Source organism: Hemicordylus capensis, chromosome 10 (assembly GCF_027244095.1).
Source record: "Hemicordylus capensis ecotype Gifberg chromosome 10, rHemCap1.1.pri, whole genome shotgun sequence".
NCBI classification, from domain to species: Eukaryota; Metazoa; Chordata; class Lepidosauria; order Squamata; family Cordylidae; genus Hemicordylus; species Hemicordylus capensis.
Genome location: NC_069666.1, coordinates 16,460,468 through 16,485,954, shown reverse-complemented (window position 1 = coordinate 16,485,954; position 25,487 = coordinate 16,460,468). Strand labels below are relative to the sequence as shown.

The 25,487-nt window shown below is 51.5% G+C and overlaps 1 protein-coding gene across 2 annotated transcripts in view; it reads right to left on the bottom strand.

Moving 5' to 3' along the window:
• Positions 1 to 1,774: 1,774 nt before the first annotated feature.
• Positions 1,775 to 25,487, bottom strand: part of ALPK3 (alpha kinase 3) — a 74,649-nt gene continuing 50,936 nt past the window's right edge. For both annotated transcript variants that reach the window (XM_053272327.1, XM_053272328.1), the window contains 9 exons: positions 22,741 to 24,565; positions 20,775 to 20,922; positions 19,391 to 19,518; positions 18,456 to 18,491; positions 16,916 to 17,190; positions 14,965 to 15,053; positions 13,378 to 13,598; positions 11,501 to 11,549; positions 1,775 to 9,173 (listed from right to left, as the gene is read on the bottom strand). In XM_053272327.1, coding sequence (XP_053128302.1) covers positions 8,843 to 9,173; positions 11,501 to 11,549; positions 13,378 to 13,598; positions 14,965 to 15,053; positions 16,916 to 17,190; positions 18,456 to 18,491; positions 19,391 to 19,518; positions 20,775 to 20,922; positions 22,741 to 24,565 — 3,102 coding nt within the window. In that variant the 3' untranslated portion in view covers positions 1,775 to 8,842. The remainder of the gene's footprint in view (positions 9,174 to 11,500; positions 11,550 to 13,377; positions 13,599 to 14,964; positions 15,054 to 16,915; positions 17,191 to 18,455; positions 18,492 to 19,390; positions 19,519 to 20,774; positions 20,923 to 22,740; positions 24,566 to 25,487) is intronic.

Here is a 25,487-nt window from a genome sequence, read left to right as displayed (position 1 = left end):
AAGTATACTCAGTCAAAATGTGGTTGAAGTTGCTCTAGTTTTGGGGAAAGGTTGCAGAATTTTAACCTTTCCCCAGAACCCCCATAGGATCCTATGGGGGATTTGGGGAAATGGTTAAAAATTTGTTTTCTCCTGCTTGTCCATTTCTTTTGTGGGTTGGGTGATAGTAGCACAAATCATGCCCTACCACACAAGCCACTTTGGTGTCCCTAGGAGCTACCAATGGGGAACAGTGGGATGTTTCGAGTTTCCCCATTGTTCCCTATGGCCGAAACACTTGAAACATTTCGAGTTGTTTCATCGAAACAGCCAGTTCCACTGCTGTTTCAGCAAAACATTTCATCCACTTTGCATTTCGAGCTCAGAACAAGTCACAGAATCCATTTTGTGCACATCTCTACTGGGCTGGTGTGCTTTCATCTCAGCCTGCACTGGAATGTGGCCAGCAGGAACCCTAATCCTGACTGCATGTGGTAGTCCTGGGCTAATTCTGTTTTGAATGGTAAAACTTTAGAGATCATTTAAAATACATACTTCAATGAACTCACATGTTCAAGTGCATTTTTCCACTGCTGTTGGTGCTGCCTGCCCTTTTGCTTGGGTTCTGTGGCATTCAACCCATGGAACACCCCTGGAAAGAAAGCAGAACCCTTAGGAAGCCAACCTAAGCAAGGCAGTTTGCGCTGGTCTCCCAGTCATCTGTGTGAGCCACGTTGACCGAGCTAAGTGCTGCCCCCTCTGAGTCACACACACAACTCATGGGTGAATGATGGGGATTAGGCACACTGCATGAAAGTGCCAGTCCCTGAAGTGCAGCAGCTGTTGGTGCGTGATGGGAAAGATCAGCAACACTGATCTGTCTGGAAATATGAGCTCGAATATCTGAGACAGCCAGATTTCCCCCCACAGGGCCCAATGATTTCCCATCACGGCATTGTGTGAATCCAGTAGTCCTAGAGATTCCCGTGGCCTCTCCAGCTGCGTTGACCCACTGCAGGATGTTCTCACTGAAACTCTAGGAGCAGCTGGATCCAATTGCTTGCCACCGACTGCAAAAGCCGAGGGAGTGAAGGAGCAAGCCTGCTTGCCTGTATCCATCCAGTGAGAAATCAAGAGAGCACAGAGAGAAATCAAACACACACACACACACCACAACTACTACTTGAAGTATTAGAGAGCTGGCCCCTAGGACTGAAAGCAGGTTGTAGGGCTGAATACTGAGAAAGGCCTCTTCTCCAAGCAAAGAAGGTGCATGGAAGCATCTGCACCAGGGTGGCAGCAATGAGAGCGAAGTTCCTGACAAATGTGGAAGGTGCCATGATAGTCTGTGTTTGGGCTCCATGATTTGTGGCCAGGGGGCTGTGGCACTTGGGCAAGACGCCCACTGCTGCCGTATCCCACAGCCCAGGTTAGCCCTCTTTCAAAACCAAGCCTTTCAAGCTTTGGAAGTGATGTGGGGGCAGGGAGAGGGGAAGGTTGCCAGCAACAGTCACCTCTTTCCTCATGTGACCTGCAGACGTTGCAAGAGGTCATGTCTGGCCCAAAGAGTTGATCTGATGGGAGTGTGTGGGTGTGTGTGGGGGGGAAATCTGGCTGCCCTGCTGATGCCTCAATAATTTGCCACCTGAGGTGGCCGCCTTACCTTGCCTCATAAAAGGAGCACCCCTGACTGTGTCTATAGAAGTTGATGGACAACTTCCAAGAATGAGGACAAAGTTCTCCGTTTCATTGAAGTTCTTTCCTCTGGCGTCAAGTGACCAGCAGATGGCACCCATTTTCCTTCAAAAAATGTTTATTGGGAGTCCTAAAACTGCTGACTGCTTCAAATGATTCAGCAAACGTACAGCTGATAGTTAATTTCCCACAAAGAAACATGGCAGGGTGATTTGTCAGGCACTGGATGACATACAGTGGTGCATTTGGTATTCCACTACACAAATAATCTGCATCACAGCATTTCCTATTTACATTCATTCCGGAGGTGTTCATAGGAACATCAGAGTCAGACCATCAGTCCATCTAGTTCAGTGTTGTCTACCCAGACTGGCAGCGACTTCTCCAAGGTTGCAGCCAGGAGTCTCTCTCAGTCCTATCTTGGAGATGCCAGGGAGGCAACCTGGAACCTTCTAAAGCATGCATGCGCTCTTCCCAGAGCAGCCCCATCCCCTGAGGGGAATATCTCACAGTGCTCACATATAGCCTCCCATTCAAATGCAAACCAGAGTGGACCCTGCTTAGCAAAGGGGATGCTTGCTACCACAAGACCAGCTCTCCTTTCACTTTCCCCCCTTCTGTAATCAGACAACCATCCCTCAAAATGGGATTGCAAAGGATGGCCAACATGATGCACAGTCTCCCATCAATAGTAAGGACCCGCAATGATGTATGCAGTGCGAGCAGCGGGGGGTAAGTACTACCCCCCGCCCTTAAAGACACACTTCCCCCAGTGCCGGACCACGCCTCCGTGGTTCTGTGCACATCCCTAGTTTCAGTTTGAATGTAAGAACTTCCTCCCAAGACTGTTTCATCTTATTTTACATTTATATCTCACTCTTCCTGCAAGGAGCCCAGAGCATAGTACATGGTTATGTTTCTCCTCACAACAACCCTGTGAGGTAGGTTAGGCAGAGAAAGAAGTGACTGGCCTAGAGTCATCCAGTGAGCTTCATGGCTGAATGGGGATTTGAACTTGGGTCTTGCCGGTTCTAGCCCAACCTTCTAAGCATCACACCATGGACAAGTCATCATCCTACTATCTTGCCCATATGTGTATTCTCACGGGGTGAACTTGTCAATGTTAGAGACAGCCCAAGTGGCATTTCAGGTGTTCTCTTCAACCACAATGGCTAGCAAAGCATCCTTTTCAAAAATGAAAGAAGATTCTTAGGACACTGAAGGTACCAGAGTTTTCTCTCAAAAGCCAGATTGCACACAATGCCCTGGCCATGTAGGCTTCTATAAGAACATAAGAACAGCCCTGCCGGATCAGGCCCATGGAGGCCCATCTAGTCCAGCATCCTGTTTCACACAGTGGCCCACCAGATGCCGCTGGAAGCCAGACAGGAGTTGAGGGCGTGCCCTCTCTCCTGCCATTACTCCCCTTCTATGTCAGAGCTTTGCAAGACCTTTTATTTGGCTTCATTGGTCCTTAATCCGGAACACCTTATAACACAGTGGTCTTCATTTTAGAACAGGCACACCGAGCTTTGGCATCCCTTACTAGCTTCCCTTGGACAGAGCAGGCAAAATCCCCTATGCCTAATGCTGGAGGCATGCAATAAAGCTACGAAGCAGAGTGGCTGTGCTACTGGCAGGTACCTTTTTGCCAGGGCAACTGCTGTGTGTCTGCTTTGGCCTACGCAGATTAGAGAGCCCTCACCTAATGGTGCAGCGGGGAAATGACTTGATTAGCAAGCCAGAGGTTGCCAGTTCGAATCCCCGCTGGTATGTTTCCCAGACTATGGGAAACACCTCTATCGGACAGCAGCGATATAAGAAGATGCTGAAAAGCATCATCTCTTACTGCGCAGGTGACAATGGTCAACCCCTCCTGTATTCTTCCAGAGACAACCACAGGGCTCTGTGATTGCCAGGAGTTGACACTGACTCGATGGCACACTTCACCTTTAGGAGGAGACAGCAATGTTAATGTCACAGTTCTGGTATCTTTTCTCTTTCACAGCACCTCAACCAACAATGAGTCATTTTCTGGCGCTTGGGGGAGTGTGGATTTCAGCTCTTTGGTGATGTATCTCAGCCAGTGCTGCAGCCACTATAATGTCACCGTCTGTGCCAGACCTTAAGCACAAAGGAGAGGGTCAAAAGAGGGCGTCTCAACTGAACAAAGGACCAGGTCTACCGGTTCAAGCAATAAAGTATTTGTTTATACTGGAAAACTGTGTGCAGAAGTGTGACGTGTGTGTCTGTGTGATGCAAGTAGAATGGTGTGCATTGCAATTCAAGTTGCAAAGTAGTTCTTGGACAGAATGTAGCAACAGCATAGCACGCGGAGGTCAGCCTTTCCCTAAGAGTGCAGCAATTCTCAGTATGTGTAAAAACGCTTGACGTGTTTTCGGGCTGCATGTTCCAGTGCGAACACCAGAGGTACCAGGAGGTCATTCCTTTTGGGGGGAAGTTACACAACAGTGACTGCTCACTTCTTTCAGTTTTGTGACCTGTGAAATTCCAGGAGGGCACGAAGAGTTTACTGCAGAGAAGTTCAGAAGGGCTTGTGAAAGAATCCCTTCCGTCACTGGGAGGGGGAAGGTGTATTTGGGGGGGCTCTGTCTGTTTTTGTCTCTGAGCATTCACTCAGAGCTGCCCTTCCATCGGTGACTTTGGCTTTTTTAAAAAGAGTGAATATGCCCATCCCTGTTTATCTGGGGAAGACAAATGCTCTCCAGTCTGGATTCTGCAGTTTTGCTGAGAGTCTGGAAACAGGACCAATCGTAAGAGTCGAGCCATATGTTCATGGGAACACGTGGCAAAGGGGCACAAACCTCTTTTTATTAAAGAACAGCCCTGGGCAATCCCACTTGGGACCATGGTGTGGGGGGAAGGAGAGTTTAATCAACTCCTTCCCCTTGTGCCCCTTTCCTGCTGAAACTTGCCCCCTGCTCCAAACTAGTTATTTCCTTGTGTTTTCCCAAAACTTCAAAAGCCAGTTCTCAGCAGGGAGCTTTCCAGATTAGACCCTGCAACGGGGTCACGCCCGGATCTCAGAAGTGTGATTCCCTACGTGGACAGCAGGGTGCCGTTCACATTTCCGATGCCTTGTTTCGGATTTAATCGCTGCGATATAGAGCTAGGACGTTGTATATCCGGTGTGAGAAAGTTGCTGTTTTGGGGGGTTGTCAGTTTCCATGAGACTGCTCCCCCTACTGTTTACGTTTTGAGTGCGACTTGCCTGAACGGAGGCATTTTGCTGCTGTTGAGCAGCTCGTCTGGAAAGGGCCCAGGTAAAGGGCTGTACTCATTCATCAACATTCCTTGGGCCAAGAAATTAGACTGTCCTACCCTCTTTGGTCCCAGAAGATACTTCTCATTCAGTCCACCTCTCTCCAGAGAAGCCATCAGTCTTGATCAGTCCGATCGAGAGGCCTTGGCAGCCAAAGGTCTTTGTGAGACAGAGATGGGGAGGGGGCGCCATATACTGCCGCCCAGAATCGGAGGGCATCTTGCTGGCTCACTGGTGCCCCAGTAATCTGCTCCCTGAGATGACCACCTCACCTTGCCTCGTGGAAGGGTTGTTCCTGCAAGAGAGCCCACGGGGTGGTTCTTGCATCAGAAAGAGCCTCGTGGTCAGCATTTGGCCCTCCAGAGCCACGCTGGCAGGGTCTCAGCAGCAGCTCTGACGGCCAAGGTGGGTTTCTTCCTTCCCTGTTGTTCCATGCTCCAACTGCCCAGACTCTCCTCTGCATCTTAGATGCAACCATCAAGTCTTAATGGGGGGAGGAAGGAGAGAGAGAGAAATTCTGGGCTGGGCAGGAATACTGGTGCCAAGCCATGGGCAGAACTGGAGCTGCACAGCAGGCCAGGCTGCAAAGGAAATCCCAGCGGCTGGGAAGGAAAGAATAAGGGGAGGAGCTGGAGCTTCGTGGTAACACTTCTGCTTGGCATGCAGAAGGTCTTGGCTTTGACCCCTGTCCTCTCCAGGTGAGAACAGAACAACACAAGAAGAAGCCTTGCTGGATCAGGCCCAAACCCCATCTAGTCCAGCATCTTGCTTCCAGGATCAGGCCCAAACCCCATCTAGTCCAGCATCTTGCTTCCAGGATCAGGCCCAAACCCCATCTAGTCCAGCATCTTGCTTCAGCAGCCAACAAGATACATCGGGGGAAAGTGGGAGAAAGAAAGAAAGAGGGCAACTGCCCCCGCCCATGGCTGTTCCCTCGCACCTGCTGTTTGGGGGCATTTCCCCCCTCTGACCCTGATGAAAATATACAGGCTAGTAGCCAGTGATGAGCCACCTAATGGCACAGTGGGGAAATGACTTGACTAGCAAGCCCGAGGTTGCCGGTTCGAATCCCTGCTGGTATGTTTCTCAGACTTTTGGAAACTCCTATATCGGGCAGCAGTGATAGAGGAAGATGCTGAAAGGCATCATCTCAGACTGTAGAGGAGGTGACAATGGCAAACCCCTCCTGTATTCTACCAAAAGAAAACCACAGGGCTCTGTGGGCACCAGGAGTCACTGACTTGATGGCACACTTTACCTTTAGCCAGCGATAGCCCTAACCTCCATGCATTTGTCTAATCTCTTTATAAACATCTCGATCGGTGGCCATCACCACATCCGGCAGCAGCAAACTCCATAGTTTACATATTGTGCAAAGAACTTTTCTTCACACGAGAGAAATTTTCTTTACACAAGAAAAATCACAAAAGTGTATTTTCCTCTCTCCCTCTCACATAATAGCAGAACCAGGGGTCAGCCCATGAAACTGATTGCTGAGAAATTTAGGGTTGACAAAAGAAAGTACTTTTTCACAGAATGCATAAATAACCTGTGGGATTCTCTGCCACAAGACGTGGTGACAGCCACCAGCCTGGATGGCTTTAAGAAGGATCGATGGCTACTAGTCGGAGGGCTATAGGCCACCTCCAGCCTAAGAGGCAAGATGCCTTTAAATTCCAGTTGCACGGGAGCAACAGCAGGAGAGATGGCCTGCCCTCAGCTCTTGCCTGTGGGTTTCCCAGAGGCATCTGGTGGGCCACTATGGGAAACAAGGATACTGGACTGGATGGGCCTGATCCAGCTTTGGGCTGTTCTTAGGTTCTTAACTACTTCCTGTTGTCTGTCCTGAATCAACCAGCATTTAGCTTCAATGGATGACCTCCAGGTTCTAATATTAAGAGAGAAAGAGAGAGAGGGAGAGAGAGAGAACACTCTCTCCTCACTTGATCCACCCAATGCATAATTTTACACACCTGCATCACGTCCCCCTTTACCTGCCTTCTTTCTAAACTAAAAACAAAGCCCAAATGTTGCCTTTCCCTGTAGAGAAGCCCCCTGATCATTTCTGGTAGCCCTTTTCTGCACCTTTCCCAGTTCTACAATACACTCTCTAAGGTGTGGTGACCAGAACTATACACAGTATACCAAGCGCAGTCACACGGTCGATTCCGGCAGGGGAAGGACGCCCCGTCTGAAATTCTGCAGAGCAGCTGCCAGTGCGTGCAGCCGAGACTGAACCGCGAGCTGGGCCAAGGGCTTGACTTGGTACAAGGCAGCTCAGTATGGTTTTATGCACGTTCAGTTCCTTATCGGAAGGGCTCCTATGCTCTGCATGCAGAAGATCCCTGGTTCAATCCCTGGCTGGTGGGGGGAAAGATCCTTCCCTGAAACCCAGGAGGGCGGCTGCGTGCCGGTTTGTGGGGACAGCACTGACCTAGATGGACCAATGGTATAAGTCTGAGGCAGATTCAGAAGATGAACTGTTGCACCTCTGTGAGCTCTGACCATGTCCTCGTATATCGCCCGAAACAGCTAAGAGGGCAGTGGGAAAGCACAAGTGTTATTTACTGGCGTCGCCGTTTGGAAAGAGAGGAGTCAGAATCAAAGGGGTCAAAGAGGAGCCTGCCTGCCTGCCTGCCGGACATCATTAGCTGGTTGGTGACACCTGGATTCAAAGCAGTGACAAGCGTTTGGTGTCTGCTGCCCCAAAGCATCCTTTTCAAATTGCCCCTCCATCAGAATCTCACTGTGCCGCCCTTGGCCGCAGCCCAGGAGAAGCCGTGCAGCACGCGGGAAAGAGCTGCTTATAGGGCAGGGCTGTGGGGTGCACGGGTCAACGGCAGCAGGCTGTGCCCCTCCCTCTATGTGGGCAGCAGAGGGAGGGTCTGTCACGGGCATGCAATGGGTGAGGGGTTGTGGGAGCAGGCAGGCTAGGGCGGGTGCATGGGAGGGCAACGGGAGGGCAACGGGAAGCAAGTTTCTGTGCGAAGGAAGAGACATTTCTACCCCACGGGGAGACTGACAGGCCAATGCACCACAGGGATGGGGCGGGGTCTTGCTGAGGTCATTGACGGAGTGGCACTTTGGGAGGGGAGGGGAGGGCGGAGAGGATCAAAAGAAGAGCCCCGCCTCCTCTACAATGGGCACTCACAGCCCTGTGCCCCACCACTTTCGAGACGTCTTCGAAACTCATCAGCCACAAAAAGCACTTGGCACGTGAACGATCCTGAGTGCTAAGGCAGGCAGACACCGCCTGATCCACCTCAGCCGCGGCCCCATCCAGACATCTCTTCCTCCTGCTTTTGAGTGGAGCAGGCGAGGGAGGGTCAAAGGGGTCGCGGGGACCACGGCCCACACAATCATGGCGGGAACAGCGATGGGTCTTGGAGGCAGTGCCCGGCGTGGGAGCCTAGAGGCAGGCCGCCCCAAGCTGGAGCCGACGGTACACAGGGCCAATTTGTCACCCCCAGAAGGAATCCAAGCACAGGGGTGCCTGGCCCCTGCCTGTGACATCATCCAACCCAGGAGCGGCCTGGAGTGCAAGTTGAGCTTCTTGCATCTACAGCACACACAGAGGAGGCCCAGCAATGCCACCCGGGAAGAAGCAGGGCTCCGGGCCCATGTGGGGGAGCTGTGGGCATGTGGCGGGCGCTCCTCTGAGTGGGGCTTGCAGAGACGAAGCCGCTGCCTTCAGAGTCCTTGTTTGGTTCTCTCTTTTCCCTGAGCCCTTCCCAAGCCACCCCGAGAGCAGGGCGTGGCTCCCCTCCCTCAAACACCACAAACAGGCCTCACACACGGGAGGGAAGGGGCCACGGGTGGGCGCGGCGGTGGCAGGGAGGCAAGCACAGGCCACGCAGCACACCTCGGAGAAGGGGCCCGTGCCCGCTATGGCCGCCGGCTGGCCTTGCCACTGTCCCCTGCTTGGGGCCTGGCTGCCTCCTGCGTCTCGGGGCATTTCCGGGCGCTCTTGGGGCTCACGGAACCTTTCCTGGGGGCCTGGGGGCTGGCCAGGCCTTTCTTCGGGAGCTGGGGGCTGGACTGGGCCGACGGGGCCTTCCTGCCCGTGATGGGACTCCTGGAGCCCTTGCTTCTGGGGGGAGGCTGTGGGACTTCAAGGCTCTTCAGGGCCAGGAGCTCGCAGTAGCGGTTGCACTGATGAGAGGCCGCAAAGTGTTCCAGCAGGTTGGGGCAGAAGCTCTCCTTCAGGCCTTGGTACCTGGCGGTAGAGAGGGGGTGACTCACCAGGGGAACCCCTCCGCCACCTATGCCCACCCCAGCTACCCGTTGCCCTCGATGTCTACCAGGGGTGGCCAAACTTGGCCCTCAAGCTGTTGAACTACCACTCCCATCACCTCCAACCACAATTTATTGTGGCTGGGCATGATGGGAGTTGTAGTTCAATAACAGCTGGAGGGCCCTGATGCAAAGGGTGGGCTAACCTGGGCATAGCGTGGTCAAGTGTCTAAACCAGGGCTGCCCAACTTCAGCCCTCTGGCAGATGTTGGCCTACAACTCCCATCATCCCTGACTATTGGCCGCTGTGGCTGGGGAGGATGGGAGCTGAGGTCAACAGCAGCTGGAGGGCTGGAGCTGTGCAGCCTAGGGATGTGCACAGAACCAATCCGGAGGCCCTTTATGGGCCTCGGAACCAGTTCGAACGGTGGGCGGTTCTGCCAGTTCAAAGGCGGGGGGTGCATCTCTAAGGGCGGGGGAGGGTGCACTTATCCTTTCCTCCGCTTTCCCCCCACCGGCACTCCATTTTCTTAAAGTCGATTGGGGCGGCAGCGTACCTCTCTGCCGCCCCATTGCCCCCTTTACTGGAAGTAACTGGAAGTATCCGACGTGCCTTCGCACGCTGGGCATGGGCACACGCACGTCGCAGTCACGTGCACACTCGAAGGTGTGTCGGGGAGGTACACTATCACCCTGATCGACAAACAGAGCAAACAGAGCACTGGCGGGGGGGAAGCAGAGGAAGGGATAAGTGCACCCTCCCCCAGTCTTCAAGATGCACCCCCCCACCTTCGAACCGCCCCCACCCAGTTCTGTGCAAATCCCCAGTGTAGCCCTGGTCTAATCCCTGTCTGCGCTCATAAAACAGCTTATCTAGACTCTGGAAGATGCAGTTATAACCAGAAGAACCTTGCTTGGGCGGGGGCAGGGCTGCCAATTCCCCCAACCAATCGTTTTCAGCTTGTCTCTCGGGATGTTCAGGATGTGCTCCTGTGTTGCTGGATACCACCGCAACACTGGAAGGAAACTGGCATGGCATTTGGGGGCACCTTGTTCTGTGCTGCTTTTACCCTTCTCCCAGGGCCCTGAGACTCCTTAGAACGGGGATAGCAGCAGTGTGACAGGGATTCCCAGATGTTGTTGACTACAACTCCCAGCATTCCCAGCTGCAATGGCCTTTGCAGGGAAGAACCGCTCCTGGCTGGCGCTGCAAACGCAGCGCCAGCCTTAGTTTAGCTCCCGAAGGTCCCCGCTCAGGAGCTAAACTACCAATCCCGCGTCTGACATCAGACGCGGGGGGCATGTTGGGGCCGCTCTCGCGGCCCCTGATTGGTCAGCGGCCCGGGTTCTTTGAACCCATTGGCTCAATGGTGGCTCTGCCCCTGGCTGAGGGTTATGGGGTTTGTCAACGTCTGGGAATCCCTGTTACAACATCTGGGAACCCCTGTTACAGGGAGCACTGGTTAGCAGTCTCTCCCAGCCCCATCCCAAAATGACCAGAGAACAGGAGAGTCTAGGTTAAGAAGCAAAGATTCACTCCTGGATTTGCTCCTGGAACAGGGGTAGAGCCACCATTGGGCAAACAGGTTCAAAGAACCCGGGCTGTGCCCAATCAGGGGCCGCGCCTCGCACCTCCACGCCCCCCGTGTCTGATGTCAGACGCAGGGACGCTGGTTTAGCTCCTGAACGGAGGCCGCGCAGCCCCCGTTCGAGAGTTAAATGCTGCTGCATTCACGGCATGGCCAGGAGTGGCTCTTCCCTGATTTTAAGGCAGGGAAGAGCTGCTCCTGGCCGCTAGCTCCCAAAGGTGCCTTGTGGCCCCTTTGGGAGTTAAATGGCCGGCGCTGCGAACGCAACACCGGCTGGATTCCAACTCCCGAACGGAGCTGCACAGCTCTGTTCAGGAGCCAGACCATACACCCCATATCTGACGTCAGACACAGGGGCATGGCTAGCCCCCACATCTGATGTCAGATGCGGCGGGCAGGGTGAGCAGGGCCGCCGCTGTGGCCTCACACGGGCCGCTGGCGGTCAGGCTCCGTGCCTGTCATGGAAGATCCACACTTAAGACACCACCTCTGCCATCTGTCCTGAGCTTCCAGCTGATGCAGACAGAATGGCAAAGGCACTAGCTCCAAAACATGGAGTGCGTAGGAGTGGAACAACTGTCCTTTGACATCCAACCTCCTCCTCTGGCTGAACAACCTCTGCATGGGCCTGGGCACCCCAACGGCCTGGGTCTTCCCAGAACGGAGTATCTGGGACAGAGATAAATACCCAAACCCTGCTTGTTGCTGGGTGATCACTTACCCTTTTGCCTTGGTAGCAATCCTCACATTGGTGATCTTCCACCCGACACCTGCAAAAGAAGCCCAGCCTGGGTCATGGAGCAGGTTGGCAGAGAGCTGGTCGCTCCTCCTCCTCTGCTAAGCAAATACAGCCAAGGCTGCTGTCCTCTCTACTAGGGGTTACCAGATGTTCTTGGACTACAACTCCCCCCACCCCAGGCCATAGTGGTTAGGGATGATGCAAGTTGTTGACATTCACACCGTCAAAAACTGTGTTCTACCTGGGTTTGGGAGCTGTGTGTGCTCCCCATTTTCGGTTGTGTGGAAGCAAGGTAGGAGGAAAACATGGGTAGCAGTGGCTGTGTGGAAGTAAGGCAGGAGGAAAAGTGACCCAGGTTTCCCTCCTACCTGGCCTCTACACAATCACTTCCACCCAGCTTTTCCTCCTACCTGGCTTCCACACAACCAAAAATTGGGAGCACACACAGCTCCCAAACCCAGTAGGGATGTGCGCAAAGCCAGTTCACCCAGTTCGGTTCGAATTCGAACCGGGTTCGAACCGGGAGGGAGAGGTTCAGTTTTGGTTTTGCTCGAACCCAGCTGGTTCGGTTCGAATTTGAACCAGTTAGAACTGGTTATAACCTCCAAAAGCGGAGGTTCAAGAGTGAGAGTGGATTCATGGTTTGTCATTGAAAATCTCATTTGCTACCAGAGAATCGACACTCAGAACACCTCAGAAACAACAAAACCCTGTACCCCATGGGTTAGCAACCCATGGGGGTGGTTGGCACCCTCTGTGCACTACACCACCACTTGCTCTGGGCCACGGTGGCACCCCACAAGTACAGTTATGGGGCTACTGAAACCTCCATTCTTCCTTATGGAGAAAAACCTTAAAGACGCGTAAACTTCAAAAATCACTTAAAAATCAACCCTTTGCCCAATTCCTTTCAAATAATTCTGGTAGCTTCCTTGCTCCCCTTGGGAACTACCACCCACAACACTCCTCTCTAGGCCACCCCTTTCCCTCCGACGTGAAGCGATAAATTTGCTGGAATCCTCATTATTCCCTATGAGAAATTTAAAATACTTTAAAAATTCACTAATAATCGGAGGAGTGTCCAATTGCCTTGGGGTTTCATGGGTGGTAGGCACCCCTGGGTGCCTACCACCCACCCCACTTTTCTGCCCCTAGGTGCTCCACAACAGGGGATAATGGGCTGGTTTGAGTCCCATTATACCCTATGAGAAAAATAATTAAAAATATTTCAAATATTCATAAAAAAACGTAGGATGGTCCAATGGCTTTGGGGTTTGGGTGGTAGTTGTCACCCATGGGTGCTCCACAACAGGGAATAATGGGCTGATTCAAGTTCCATTATACCCTATGAGAAAAAATAAAAATAAATTTCAAAAATTCATAAAAATTTGTACGAGTGTCTGATTGCTTTGGGGGTTGCGTGGTAAGTACCCATGGGTGCCAGCTACCACCCCACCCACTTTTGGAGATTCAAACCAGTTCAAATCGAACCACCCCCCAGTTTGGTTCAAATTCGAACCTGCAGCTCGAACCTGATGGCTGGTTCGGTTCGAATTCAGATCATCGAACCAAACCGGCTCAAATTCGAACCGGTTAGAATTCGAAACATTTGCACATCCCTAAAACCCGGGTAGAAGACAGTTTTTGATTGTATAGATGACCTCTGAGCCCTTTTGGAGCAGGAAATCGCCGTATTCCTTTCCCCACACAAATCATGTTGAGAACCTTTTTGCTGAAAAGCAACTGATAAGCATTCTCAGTAACAAGAGCCACCAGCCCTTGAGCCCCTCCTCTGGGCCTTTTCCGGAGAGCTAAGGGGTGAGGGCTCTCCCACCCCTCCCGCAGCCAGGGAGCCTCACCTTCCAAGTCCGTCACCAGAATGTTGCCGTTTGTCCACTGGTACAGCCAGTGCTGAAAGGTGCAGCACTTGTGCCCCACTTCGGAGGCGCTGGCTGGGGCCAGGCTGCTGGAGTCTCGCGCTCGCCCACAGTAGCGCTCAAACTTGCCAGGCAGGTCCTCCTCCATGGTCGCGTAGGGAATATTGTTAGCCGGGCGGTAGATCAAGTACAGAGGGATGATTCTGTGCCAAAGGAGAGTTGCACTGCAGTTAGAGCAGCTTCTGTCCAAAAGAGATGCTTCACACATGACACGGGAAGGAGGGCTGGGCTGGTGGTAGCAAGCACGACTTGTCCCCTTAGCTAAGCAGGGTGCACCCTGGTTGCATATGAATGGGAGACTTGATGTGTGAGCACTGTAAGATCTTCCCCTCAGGGGATGGAGCCACTCTGGGAAGAGCATCTAGGTTCCAAGTTCCCTCCCTGGCAGCATCTCCAAGATAGGGCTGAGAGAGATTCCTGCCTGCAGCCTTGGAGAAGCTGCTGCCAGTCTGTGTTGACAATACTGAGCAAGATGGACCAATGGCCTGACTCAGTATATGGCAGCTTCCTATGCTCCTATGACATCTCTTTGCTCACACAAATGCTAAGACAGAACTTGTGTCAACAACCTGGTGCTGGTTCACTATTAATGATGATTATGGTATGCTAGGAAGCCGCAATTGGCAGCAGTTCCCCCGCACATGCATACAGACCCCCCTGTCTGTAGGAGGAGAGCTGGTCTGGCGGCGGCAGATACGTATGGTCCCCTTTGCTAAGCAGGATCCACCCTGATTTACATTTGGACAGGTGACTACATGTGAGTGCTGTCCACTGTAAGACATTCCCCTTAGGGGATGGGGCTGTGGCTTAGTGGTAGAGCATCTGCTTTGTATGAAGAAGACCCTAGTTCAATCCCTGACAGTTCTAGGTAGGGCTGGGAGAGATTCCTGCCTGAAACCTTGGAGAGCTGCTGCCAGTCAGTGTAGATCATACTGAGCTAGATAGACCAGTAGTCTGGCTCGGTATAAGGCAGCTTCCTATGTGCCTTAGTGATAGGGGTCTAGCTCAGTGGTAGAGCACCTGCTTGCATGCAGAAGGTCCCAGGTTCAATCCCTAGCAGCATCTCCAGGTAGGGCTGGGAGAAGCTCCTGCTTAAAACCTTGGAAAGTTGCTGCCAGAGTAGACAATATTAAGCTAGATGGACCAAGGGGTTGACTTGGAATAAGGCCTCTTCCTATGTTCCTATGTACCATCTACACCAGGGCTGCTCAACTTTGGCCCTCCTGCAGATGTTGGCCTACAACTCCCATAATCCCTGGCTATTGGCCACTGCGGCTAGGGATTATGGGATTTGTAGTCCAAAAACAGCTGGGGGGAGGCCTAAGTTGAGCAGGTCTGATCTACACGCATAATAGAATACAAGCGTGTACCAAATTTCCCCCCTCCTACCCCTAGGTAGGAAAAACATCATGTGCAGATTTGTGGCACACATTGCCAAGGCTTGGAGTCTCTCTGAGCTTGCTGCAAGGATGCTCCACCCTCCTCTGCTGTCCGAGATGTCCCACTTACTCAGGCACTGCCCCAAAGGCAGGGATGGCACGGGCCTCTGCAGCAAAGATCTTGCAATATTCCCGGCTTGAATTCTGGATCTTACACTCCTGCAGGGAAGCAAACACACTAGAGTGACTATCCTCCTTGAACCTCCCTAACCTAGTAGGTGCTGCAGTGAAAGAGTAAAAAACATGCTAGCATAAAGGATAGGCCAACCGGTACTAGACATGAAGGGGGGTGGTCTGGACTGAGGGCTGATTGTGTGACCCACTCATTGCATTCTAAGCAACAGGAGGAATTGCAACTGACTTGCCACATTTCGGGGGACATTGCAGGGTTTTTGTGTGTACGCCTTGCCTGATGTAGACAATACTGAGCTAGATGGACCAATGGTCTGACTCAGTAGAAGGCAGCTTCCTCTGTTCCTGAGTTTCCTTTTAGATTGTGAGCCTTTTAGGGACAAGAAACCACCTGATGTCTTTATGCAAACCATTTTGAAAGCTTTGTTGTTGAAAGGTAAAGTGTAAAGTGTGCCCTCAAATCAGTGTAGACTCCTGGCAACCACAGAGCCCTGTGGTTGTCTTTGGTAGAATACAAAAGGGGTTGACCATGGCCTCCTCCCGCGCAGTATGAGCTGATGCCTTTCAGCACCTTCCTGTATCGCTGCTGCCTGGAATAAGTGTTTCCCATAGTCTGGGAAACATACCAGTGAGGATTCGAACTGGCAACCTCTGGCTTGCTAGTCAAGTCATTTCCCCACTGCGCCATTAGGTGGCTTGGTTGTTGTTGAAGAGGATGTTGCACCTACACCCAGTACAAAGATACTGTAGACATTATACAGATTTTATGATGGTTACTGTGAGTATTTACATGCCACCTTTGTTGTTGAAAAGTGGCATGTAAATACTTATGATAATCATTATAAAATCTGTATAATGTCTGCAGTATCTTTGTACTGGGTGTAGGTGCAACATCCTAGGAAAACATGGCAACCAGCACTTGGCCAGCAGTGGCCGCTGTGAGCAGAATCCATGGGATGGGGGATGACCTAGGAGTGCAGCTGGGGGTGAGGACGTGCCCCAGGCTGGCTGGCGATTTAACTGGATCATTCTGATCTAGTTTCTCACAGATTAACTAGCCCTACTTGCTTCACCAGTAGATGCTCCATTCAGCCTGGCAGTGAGCCACCTTCCCACCTGAGACAAGTTAACAGACCCATCCTGGTGAGCTGCCTGCGAGGCGCATACATTGATTGCAACGCACGTTGTGGGCTGCTAAATCACTTCTGTTGGCTGGTGGGTTGTTTGGTATTTATTTGCAATTTTGTATTTATTTTCCAGGGTAATCTAGCACAGACTGGCAAGACACATTCCTGAATGAGTCTGACTAGATGCTCATTCTGCTCTTCCCTCTCCAGAGTGGGAAAATATGAGAGAGAGAGAGAGAGAGAGAGAGAGAGAGAGAGAGAGAGAGAGAGAGAGAGAGAGAGAGAGTTTTCATGCAGAGAATCAAGGATTCTGTGGTAGGGATGTGTGAATCGATTTGGGTACAAAACAATTTGTACCCGAATCTACCTGTTTCAGGAGATTTGTGGACAAAAAAAATCACCCCTGTGCTTGCTGGCCAGATCCGGACCCAAAACAAATTGGGGGTGATTCAATTCAGGTACAAATTGAATTTAAAAAATCAGTTTGTACACATCCCTATTCTGCGGTGTAGTGGTTAAAGTGTGGGTCTAGGACCAGGGAGATCCAAGGTCAAATCCCCGTTTAGCCATGAAATCCACTGGGTGACTGTGGGCCAGTCACTTACCTATCAGCTTAGCCTACCTCACAGGGTTATTGTGAGGACAGACAATACCATGTACATTGCTCTGGACACCTCAGAGAAAGAGCAGGATATAAACATGAAAATAAAGAAAGAAATGCCATGTGGGGATGGGCAGCGAGCCACGTCTCCCTCTACCCACCTGGATGGTGATGTCATAGTTCCTCTCGACTAGCGTGCTTTCGCTGCGCCCACCGAAGGCGATGAGGTTGCGGACCTTGATAATGCCCGTGTGCCCGGACTCAAAGACTGGCTCGAGGCCGTAGATGGCCCGGGCCCGGCATGCTTTGCGCAGAAAACCGGGGCCCACTTCCAGGTCCTCCATCATGATCCGGCCAAAGAGTTTGTCTCCCCAGAAGCCAGAGTCAGCCAGGCCTTTGGCGAACACCATGGGTGTCATCTCGATCTCCTCACCGACTGCAAGAGAGGGAAAGGACATGGGGGAGAGGGCTGAGCTCAAGGGTGGGTGAAGGGGCCAGGGGGAAAGGGTTCACTACCTTATGGCAGAGTTTCTCAACCTTGGGTCCCCAGATGTTGCTGGGCGACAGCATGTGGGGACCCAAGCTTGAGAAACCCTGCTTTGTGGGATTCTGTTCTCTTGGGGAGGAGAAGAGGAGGAAGAAGGGAGGAGAGCTGGTCTTGTGGTAGCAAGCATTCATTGTCTCCTCTGCTATACAGGGCCTGCCCCAGTTTGCATTTGCATGGGATACTCCATGTGAGCACTGTAAGATGTTCCCCTTAGGGGATGGGGCTGCTCTGGGAAGAGCTTCTGCCTGCTTGCATGCAGAAGGTTCCCAGTTCCCTCCATGGCAGCATCTCCAGATAGGTCTAGGAGAGACTCCTGCCTGCAACCTTGGAGAGGCCGCTGCCAGTCTGTGTAGACCAGGGCTGCTCAACTTCGGCCCTCCTGCAAATGGCCTACAATTCCCATAATCCCTGACTATTGGCCACTGTGGCTGGGGATTATGGGAGTTGTCATCCAAAAAAACAGTTGGGGGGGGCAAGGTTGAGCAGGCTTGGTGTAGACCATACTGAGCCAGATGTACCAATGGTCTGAACCAGTAGAAGCCTCCCATATGATCTAGGGAAACTTTTGCTGCAGCAAAAGTTAAGAAGGACTCTCTTTCCAGCACACTGCTGTTGCATTTGCTCTTGCTGCTCCGCAGGAGAAGGGAGAACAGAGGAGGGAATTGGGGAGAACAGGCAAGAGCAAGCAGAGATGGCAAGCAAGAAGTCCAAGGGGCCCAAGACCACAGATGGGTGAGCAACGTGCAGCCCTCCAGGCTCCTACAACAGCATGGAAGAGGAGAAGGAAGAGAGGAAGAGAGATGGAGACTTTAGCAAGGAATGCCCAGCTGCTGTGGCTACGGATGCCTGGGTGAAAGGAATTCTGGACCAGGGCGGATGGATGAGGAAAGGTTAGCTGGAGTCAGAGAGGGGGAGACAGACAGAGGCCAGGAGGCTAGGCTCAGAACAGATGGGGGAAAAGAATGCTCTCCCCGATCTCTGGCCTTGACATGAAAGAGAAGCCCTTCTCTCTGGTCCCTCGGGCCCTCTGCATACTAGGCCTTCTACGAGACTTCGGGCATGTAGGAGGAGCAGGTGGGATTCACGTGTGGGGTGGGGGCCATGTTACCTGGTGGGGCACAGACTCACCGCGCCATCTCCTGGGCACACTTTACCTTCTATTTCTTCTTTGGAGATAAATCCCGACAGCACTGAGGAGAGATACAGAGATGGGTCATGGCTGCAGGCCTCTGAGCAGAAGAGGGGCAGGGAAGGGAGGAAGAGCTCTTCCCCCAGTTGGATGGGCACCCGTGGGCATGCTCTCTTCCCTTTCTGGGGTGTCCCCATGTAAGCCAAGCTTTGCTTTGCTTCTCTGCCTCACACCTCTGAAGTGCCTGGGAAGGGGTGCTTTGCCCCAAGAAGCTTCAGATACTGCATTCCTCTGCAACATGCACACTTAACAAAAACAAGTCTGTGTCTCTGGGTGTTTCCAGATGGAGACCCACTCTGATTGAAAACAGAAATTCTTACTGCTCCCCCATAGGGCGTCCAGTTGATGTTGCTGGCCATTGTGCAATTTTGCAGTGCCATCTGCTGGCCACTTGCAGCCAGTCTGTGATGAGATTGCAGTCTTTTGCCACTAAAAGCCTCTGTTCTCATCAAAGATTGGCGGCAAGTGGCCAGCAGATGGCAGTGTGAAATTGTACAATGGCCAGCAATGTCATCTGAACGCCGTGAGGCCAAGTGGGAAGAACTTCCATTTTCAAATGGAGTATTTCTACATCTGGAAAACAGGAATGCGTGTGTGTGTGTGTGTGTGTGTGTGTGTGTGTGTGTGTGTGTGTGTGTGTAGGAGAAGGGCCTGCACCCCCCCACCACCCCCCGCTGCCCTTGATTAATTCAATTTCCATGCCTTCGGTGTGCAACAAGCTCCTCATAAAAAGATTACTGTAACTGTAGCTGAGCAAATGAAAGAGGGCTAGTACATTTCACGGAAGCTTGTCCCACATACCTAAGCCATGATACAGAATGGGATTAATCTAGATTCCCACCACCCGGGAGTGTGTCTCCAAGGCGTGTGTCTCCAAGGAGCAGCTGTGGAAAGCCTCACCTTCTGCGCTCAGCAGGAAGTCGGTGGAATCAGTGCCGTATTCATTCTGGATGGTGCACTGGTAGACGCCGCAGTCCTTGAGTGACACCTGCACAATGGCCAGGGCAGCCTGCCCTTCGTCTCCGGAGCTGCAAGAGAATCCCCCAGAGAGTTGAGAGCAAGGCAGCCTGCAGGGAAACCCATTCAAGCTGTTCTGAAAAGGAAAGAGGGCCTGCTCCAAGTCTGGAGGGGCCCAGGATGAGATGTTGTCGGGTGGGACACACACACGCCCCTATGGGCACATTGGAGAGGAGAGCTGGTCTTGTGGCAGCAAGCATGGCTTGCTATCTATCTATCTATCTATCTCCACAAACCGCTTTGGGAACTTTTGTTGAAAAGCGGTATATACATATTTTGTCATATATATAATTTATCCCCTGTCAGAAACAGACTAAAATGACACCTACTCCTTTCAATTGCCTTTGCCTACATCGCTCACTAGCTCCGCTGTCCTTCGCTGAGGAGGACTCTGCAACCTCTCCTGCTACCCACCATGCATTCACCCACCCACTCAAAAAAGAGCCTGCATTCAGAATTGTAAGCACAAGGGTGTGTTTTTTGTGGATCAGAGGCTAATACCATGGTCCGGATTCAGCCCAACATAGTACCCCTCCAATGGTTGTTGCTGGCATCATCTTTGTGTTTCCTTTTGGGGACAGGGAACCACCTTCTCATTCCTTTTGTTGTTAAATGCAACAACTTCTTTTCCACAAAGAGGGGAAAAATTCTTTGTGGAAAAGCAGGATATCTTCAAATACAGAAATAATGACAACAATAACATGTGATTGAGAAATTACATCACTGGCGTCCTTGGAAAAAGTATGGCAAACTGACACCCCCACCATCACCATCCCTTAAGCCAAGAAGCAAGGAGCAGCATGCCCTCCTTGAAGGTCACCGAGTCACCAGACAGGAGGTTCTTGAGCCAGCAAGGTGGCCTTTCTTGGCTTCCACTCCAGCCCTCGAAGCAGAAATGTCTTCTCTGGGTTCTCTGTACTCACGGAGATCTTTCTGCATGTGGGAGGCATATCGCTAATACTCAGAATGCTGTGTTGGGACTAAATAGTAGAAACGGTGCACAGTTAACTCTGTTCTGAATTCACTTTGCCTTGTACAGAATGCTATTCTGTCTAATGTCCAGAAACCATAACACTGAGCTGCTCTGAATATCTGAATTTTCACTGAATGCAAAATACTTTGGCAAGGATTAAAGGGAGAAGAAGCAAGGTCGGAGTCGTAGGCTTGCAATAAGGACCCCAAAGGACAAGGAATGGTGTTGAGTAAAGCAACCTTCTTCCTGGTCACCAAAAGCCCGGCTGCTCCCTCCAGTTCCTGCATAACTAACCTCCTTCTGACATCTGTCACAGGGATCTCATCTTTGTACCAGGTCAGCTTTGAGTCACTCAAAATGTTGAAGAACTGGCACCAAAGCTTCAGGTTCCCGGAGGCATCTGAGAACTGCTCTGCTCGGATCTTGCGAATCACCTGCGGGGCTACAAAAAGATGAAGGTTGGTATATCGGATTGGGAATTCTGTGTGCCAGCTGTGTGATGCAGGGGTTCCAGACCTGCTGGTCCTTTGCCTGCTGCCCTTTTAATAGCAATAGCAATAGCAATAGCACTTACATTTATATACCGCTCTATAGCTGGAAGCTCTCTAAGCGGTTTACAATGATTTAGCATATTGCCCCCCAACATTCTGGGTACTCATTTTACCGACCTCGGAAGGATGGAAGGCTGAGTCAACCTTGAGCCCCTGGTCAGGATCGAACTTGTAACCTTCTGGATACAGGGCGGCAGTTTTACCACTGCGCCACCAGGGGCTAATACTTTGGATTCAGGGAGCAGTGGCAGCTCAAGGTCTTTGTGTGCCTAAAAAAGGGTGCCAAATGCCACCTCCCCCCTTGTGTGCACCCCTTCTTATAAAAGAAGGCAAGAGGCATCTTGCTACTTTGCTTGGCCATGGGCTTCCAGGGAGAAGAGGAGCAGCTGCTCCCCCTGGATCAAGCCAATCCCACAGAATTCAATGGGGCTTACTCCCAAGTTAGTGAGTATAGAATTGCAGCTTTTGCCCACCCTGCCCCCTGGAAAAAGTCCTGCAGATGTCCATGTTGCTGGGGGCCTAATAACCTGCTGCCTGAGGCAATTGCCTCCCCTGGCCTCATAGAAGGGCCGCCCTGCCTGGGAGGCAAGAACTCCATGTTTGAGAGCTGCATGAGATGTTGGGAGCTGCACTGGGTGTGACATGTATCTAGGCACCTGTAAACAATTTCAGGGGCTTTCTCTTGGATTGTGGTCCCTAATGGAGGGACAGGACAGAAACTCCCACTAACTGGGCCAAGTGGTGGCCACCAGTTTAAAGTGGTCTCTCTTATATTAAGCAAGGGGAGAGCAACTGTCCCTATTCAGCCCAGCACAGCATCTCTCCAATGGCTGTTGCTTCCCTTGGATTTGTGTTTAGACGGTGAGCCTCTTTGGGGCAGTGGACCGTCTTCAGGCTCTCTTGTAGCGTGCAGTTTGGGAATCACCTCTGCACCTTTTAAAGGGGCAGCAGCAAGAGAAACCATCCCTATTGAATTCCAGCCCAGTGTCTCTCCAGTGGCTGTTGCTGGAGTCTGCTAGGGAAAGTAGGATTTCAGTTCCTGCAAGAGGAGCTTAAGGCCAGGAGTGTGAGGAATCGCTGCCTATTACTCAAGAGGCAGAGTTGCTCTGGGAGCTGCGGGGGGGACGGGGGGGACCCTCCAGATGTGACTCTGCCTTTCCCTTCTAAAGGGGTATAAAAAGTGCACTACTGCCCCCCTCTGGAAATGGGAAGGGGACATTCTGAGATGTCCCCTTTTAATTGATTTTTAAAAAAACATTTTAATGTTACTTCTATGGAGTTTTATTGTATTTTAACTTTTGTAAACCACTTTGGAATGAGTTTTATGGTCTAGAAATTGAACGATACATAAACGAAAACATAAACAGAGAAAGGGGCAGTAGATCAGTGGCAGAGCATTTGCTTTGCATGCAGAAGGTCCCAGGTTCTATCCCTGGCACCTCTGGGTACTACTGTTACTACTATGGATATTTATATGCCGCTCTTCAACCAAAATTCAAAGCCGTTTACGTAGAAAAAATAAATAATGCATAAAAAAGGTTCCCTTGCCCCAAAAGAGTCACAATCTTAAAAAAAAAAGTGAGTATAGCTGGGGAAGACCCAACTAAATCACTGAAGAGCTGGTGCCTGTCTGTGCAGGCAAGACTGAGCGAGATCGTCTGACACAGTATCAGGCGGCTTCTCTGAGGAAGGGCAACAATCCCGCTCACCTTTAAACGGGTCGTTTGCTTTCCGGGATTCCCCTGTTTGCCCTTCCGGCCCAGTCTTTTCCAAACCCTCGAGGGCTCCATGGGAGCCGTCAGCCACATCCTTGCTTTCTTCTGTGGGCTCCTCGTATATCTTGGGCACTTCTAACGTGGCCATCTTTCTGGCAAGGGTCGGGGAGCGCCTCTCCACAGGCGGCGACGAAGCCGGGGACGGGGTCTGCAGGAGAGACACGTTCTTGCGGCTCTGCTGGGGAGACACGGTGGGGCTCTCTCTTTGGGGGCGTTCCTGGCCGTCTGGGACGGCCCCTTCCATCTCATCGGATGGCTTGGATTTAGGCAGGTATATTTTACGGCGGGCCCCAGATGCCAGCTCCTGAGGGGTAGCACTAGGCAGAGCTGCTGGTGCCTCACTGGGACTCCCTGGAGAGAGATCTGGAAGCCCGACTGCCTCACCAGGGGCACTCCCCACGACAATCGACGGCACGCAGGGCAACGGAGGGGCCTCTGGTTCGGCCCCCAGGCTCTCCTGGCAGGCAAGCAGCTCTCGATTGATCATCCCTGTGATCTTCCGGGAAGTCTTAGGAGTCAGCTGGAGACTCTCCGCGCTTTGGAAAAGCTGGTCGGTTTCCACCCGCTCAAAGATCTTCCTTGATGTCCTGGGAGTTAACCCAGCAATACCCACTTCGGGCAGATGCCTCGGAATAGCACTCAGTGGACTCCTTTCTTCCACAGCCTTTACTTCCTGCTTGGGGCTGCCCTTACTCTTATCTGTCTCTGTGGTCATCTTCAAGAGAAGCAGCAAATAATTCTTCAGGGAACTCACAAGATTTGCATTCTGCGCTTTCTCTTCCTCCATAGCGGTCTCCGGCTGTGGCAAATCCTGTACTGGGGCTGTTCTTCCCCTTTCTTTAGCACCAACTTCCTTGCCAAGAATCAACCCTCGTTGTCCATTTTCTTCACCCATCAGAGGCGACAGGGACCCTTCTTTGGCCTGGCCCTTCTCCACAGAGAATCCATTGACTGGGAGCCGAGCATCCATTTCTCTCTTGACATCCTTCAGCAAATGGGCCACAGACTGGTTCCTCTCAGCAAGGCCTTCACTGACTGGAGAAAGCACAGCTGGTGGCCCTTGGGATTCATGGCGTGCCTGAGGCACCACCACTGTGGGAACGGGATGTGGCTTCTCCAGAGCATTTTGGTATGGAACCGGAGTCCCTACAGCAACCTCCGGGAGCAGCAATGGTCTTGCTGTCACTACAGGAGTCCTCTCAGCCTCGAGCCCCAAATCCATCTTCAGGTCAAGACTGTTGTCCCTCAGCAACTCAGAAGTCTGTTCTTGCTTTTCTCCGATTACTGGTTCAGTCTGTGGGACACCTCGGTCCAATCGGTCTGAAGGCCTAGACTCCAGGTCGGCTCTCTGGGCTGGGGATCCAGGAGTGACCAGCTCCTTCCTCTCGGGACTTGGAGCTTTCCTGTGCTGGATTTCATCCCTCTCAAAACTTGGGGAAAGCCTCCCAACATCTTCTGTCAAAACCAGATTGTCCTGCCCAGTTGGTTGTATGCCGCTCAGGGAAACAGCTGGAGGATTCTGGGAAGTCACTGAGGTGTACTGGTTGTTTTCCTGGCTTACCACTACCATTCTCGATTCTTGGGTCTCTGGACTAGGACTGTCTCTCTTTTTGGACCATTCATCTCCCGTCTCTACAGGAGCACTTTCTCTTATTGTCAGGTACCCGGTTTCCTGCTTATTTTCTTCTCTAAGTGCTGAATCTGGTGAGTGTGAGATGTTATGGACAGCCGACTCTGCTGGCTGCAAAGTTTCTGGAGCCTAGGAACAAAGAACACAGGGTTATTTGAGCAGCGGGTGCACTCTCGAATCGATTCAGAATTGGCACAGGATTTATGATTTCTCCGAGAACTCTCAGAAAAAGCCCACCTGTTTCCCAAGCGGTTTTGCTTCTATTGTCTAAAAGCACCTCCACTTTCCAGTGAGTTTTCAATGGTGCCTCAAAACGTCACCTATTTTTTTGTCCAAATGATGGACACTAATCATAGCTCCATTTTTCCTACCTCTGAGTATTACAGGGTTGTTGAACTTGTGTTCTAAAACCTGGTAATGATAAAATTTGGTGACATTCACCACTTTGGGTCTTTCCAGATGACAGTTCAGTGCAGGCATTAAAAACTTCCACACTAGTTTCACACATGTCCAGATGCTTCTGTAGGCTTCCATAGATTCCCATGCTCCCTCGTAGCATGATTTGACTCTCTGGCAACACGCTGAGCATGGACCTTGCATAATTTTCATAGCTCCACCTGCTGGTCGGAACTTACATCACTACTTTTAATAGCATTTTGAGGCTTCCTCCCCTTGCCCCTTTTGAGTCCTTTCTCTCGATCGTAAGAAAGGGATCATAACGACACTGACTAGATCCCTGTGCTCTGCCAAATGCAAACTCCTTTACAACACTGAATAGACTGTCTCCATACTTTGTGGCTGACATCCAGACTAAATTACTCAACAGTGCTACTCAGGAGTTACTCTAAAGGACTATTTAATTTCAATAGGACTTTCATTGAGCAATTTACCAGAATGTCAGCCTGTGTATATGAAAATACTGTAAGGATGTGCCCAGAGGAGTAGCATTAGACCATCTGGTGAAGTTTAAAGAGGTTCTTTGTACCTGTATTTGATTTAATAAATGTAAAGGTAAAGTGTGCTGTCGAGTCGGTTTCGACTCCTGGCGTCC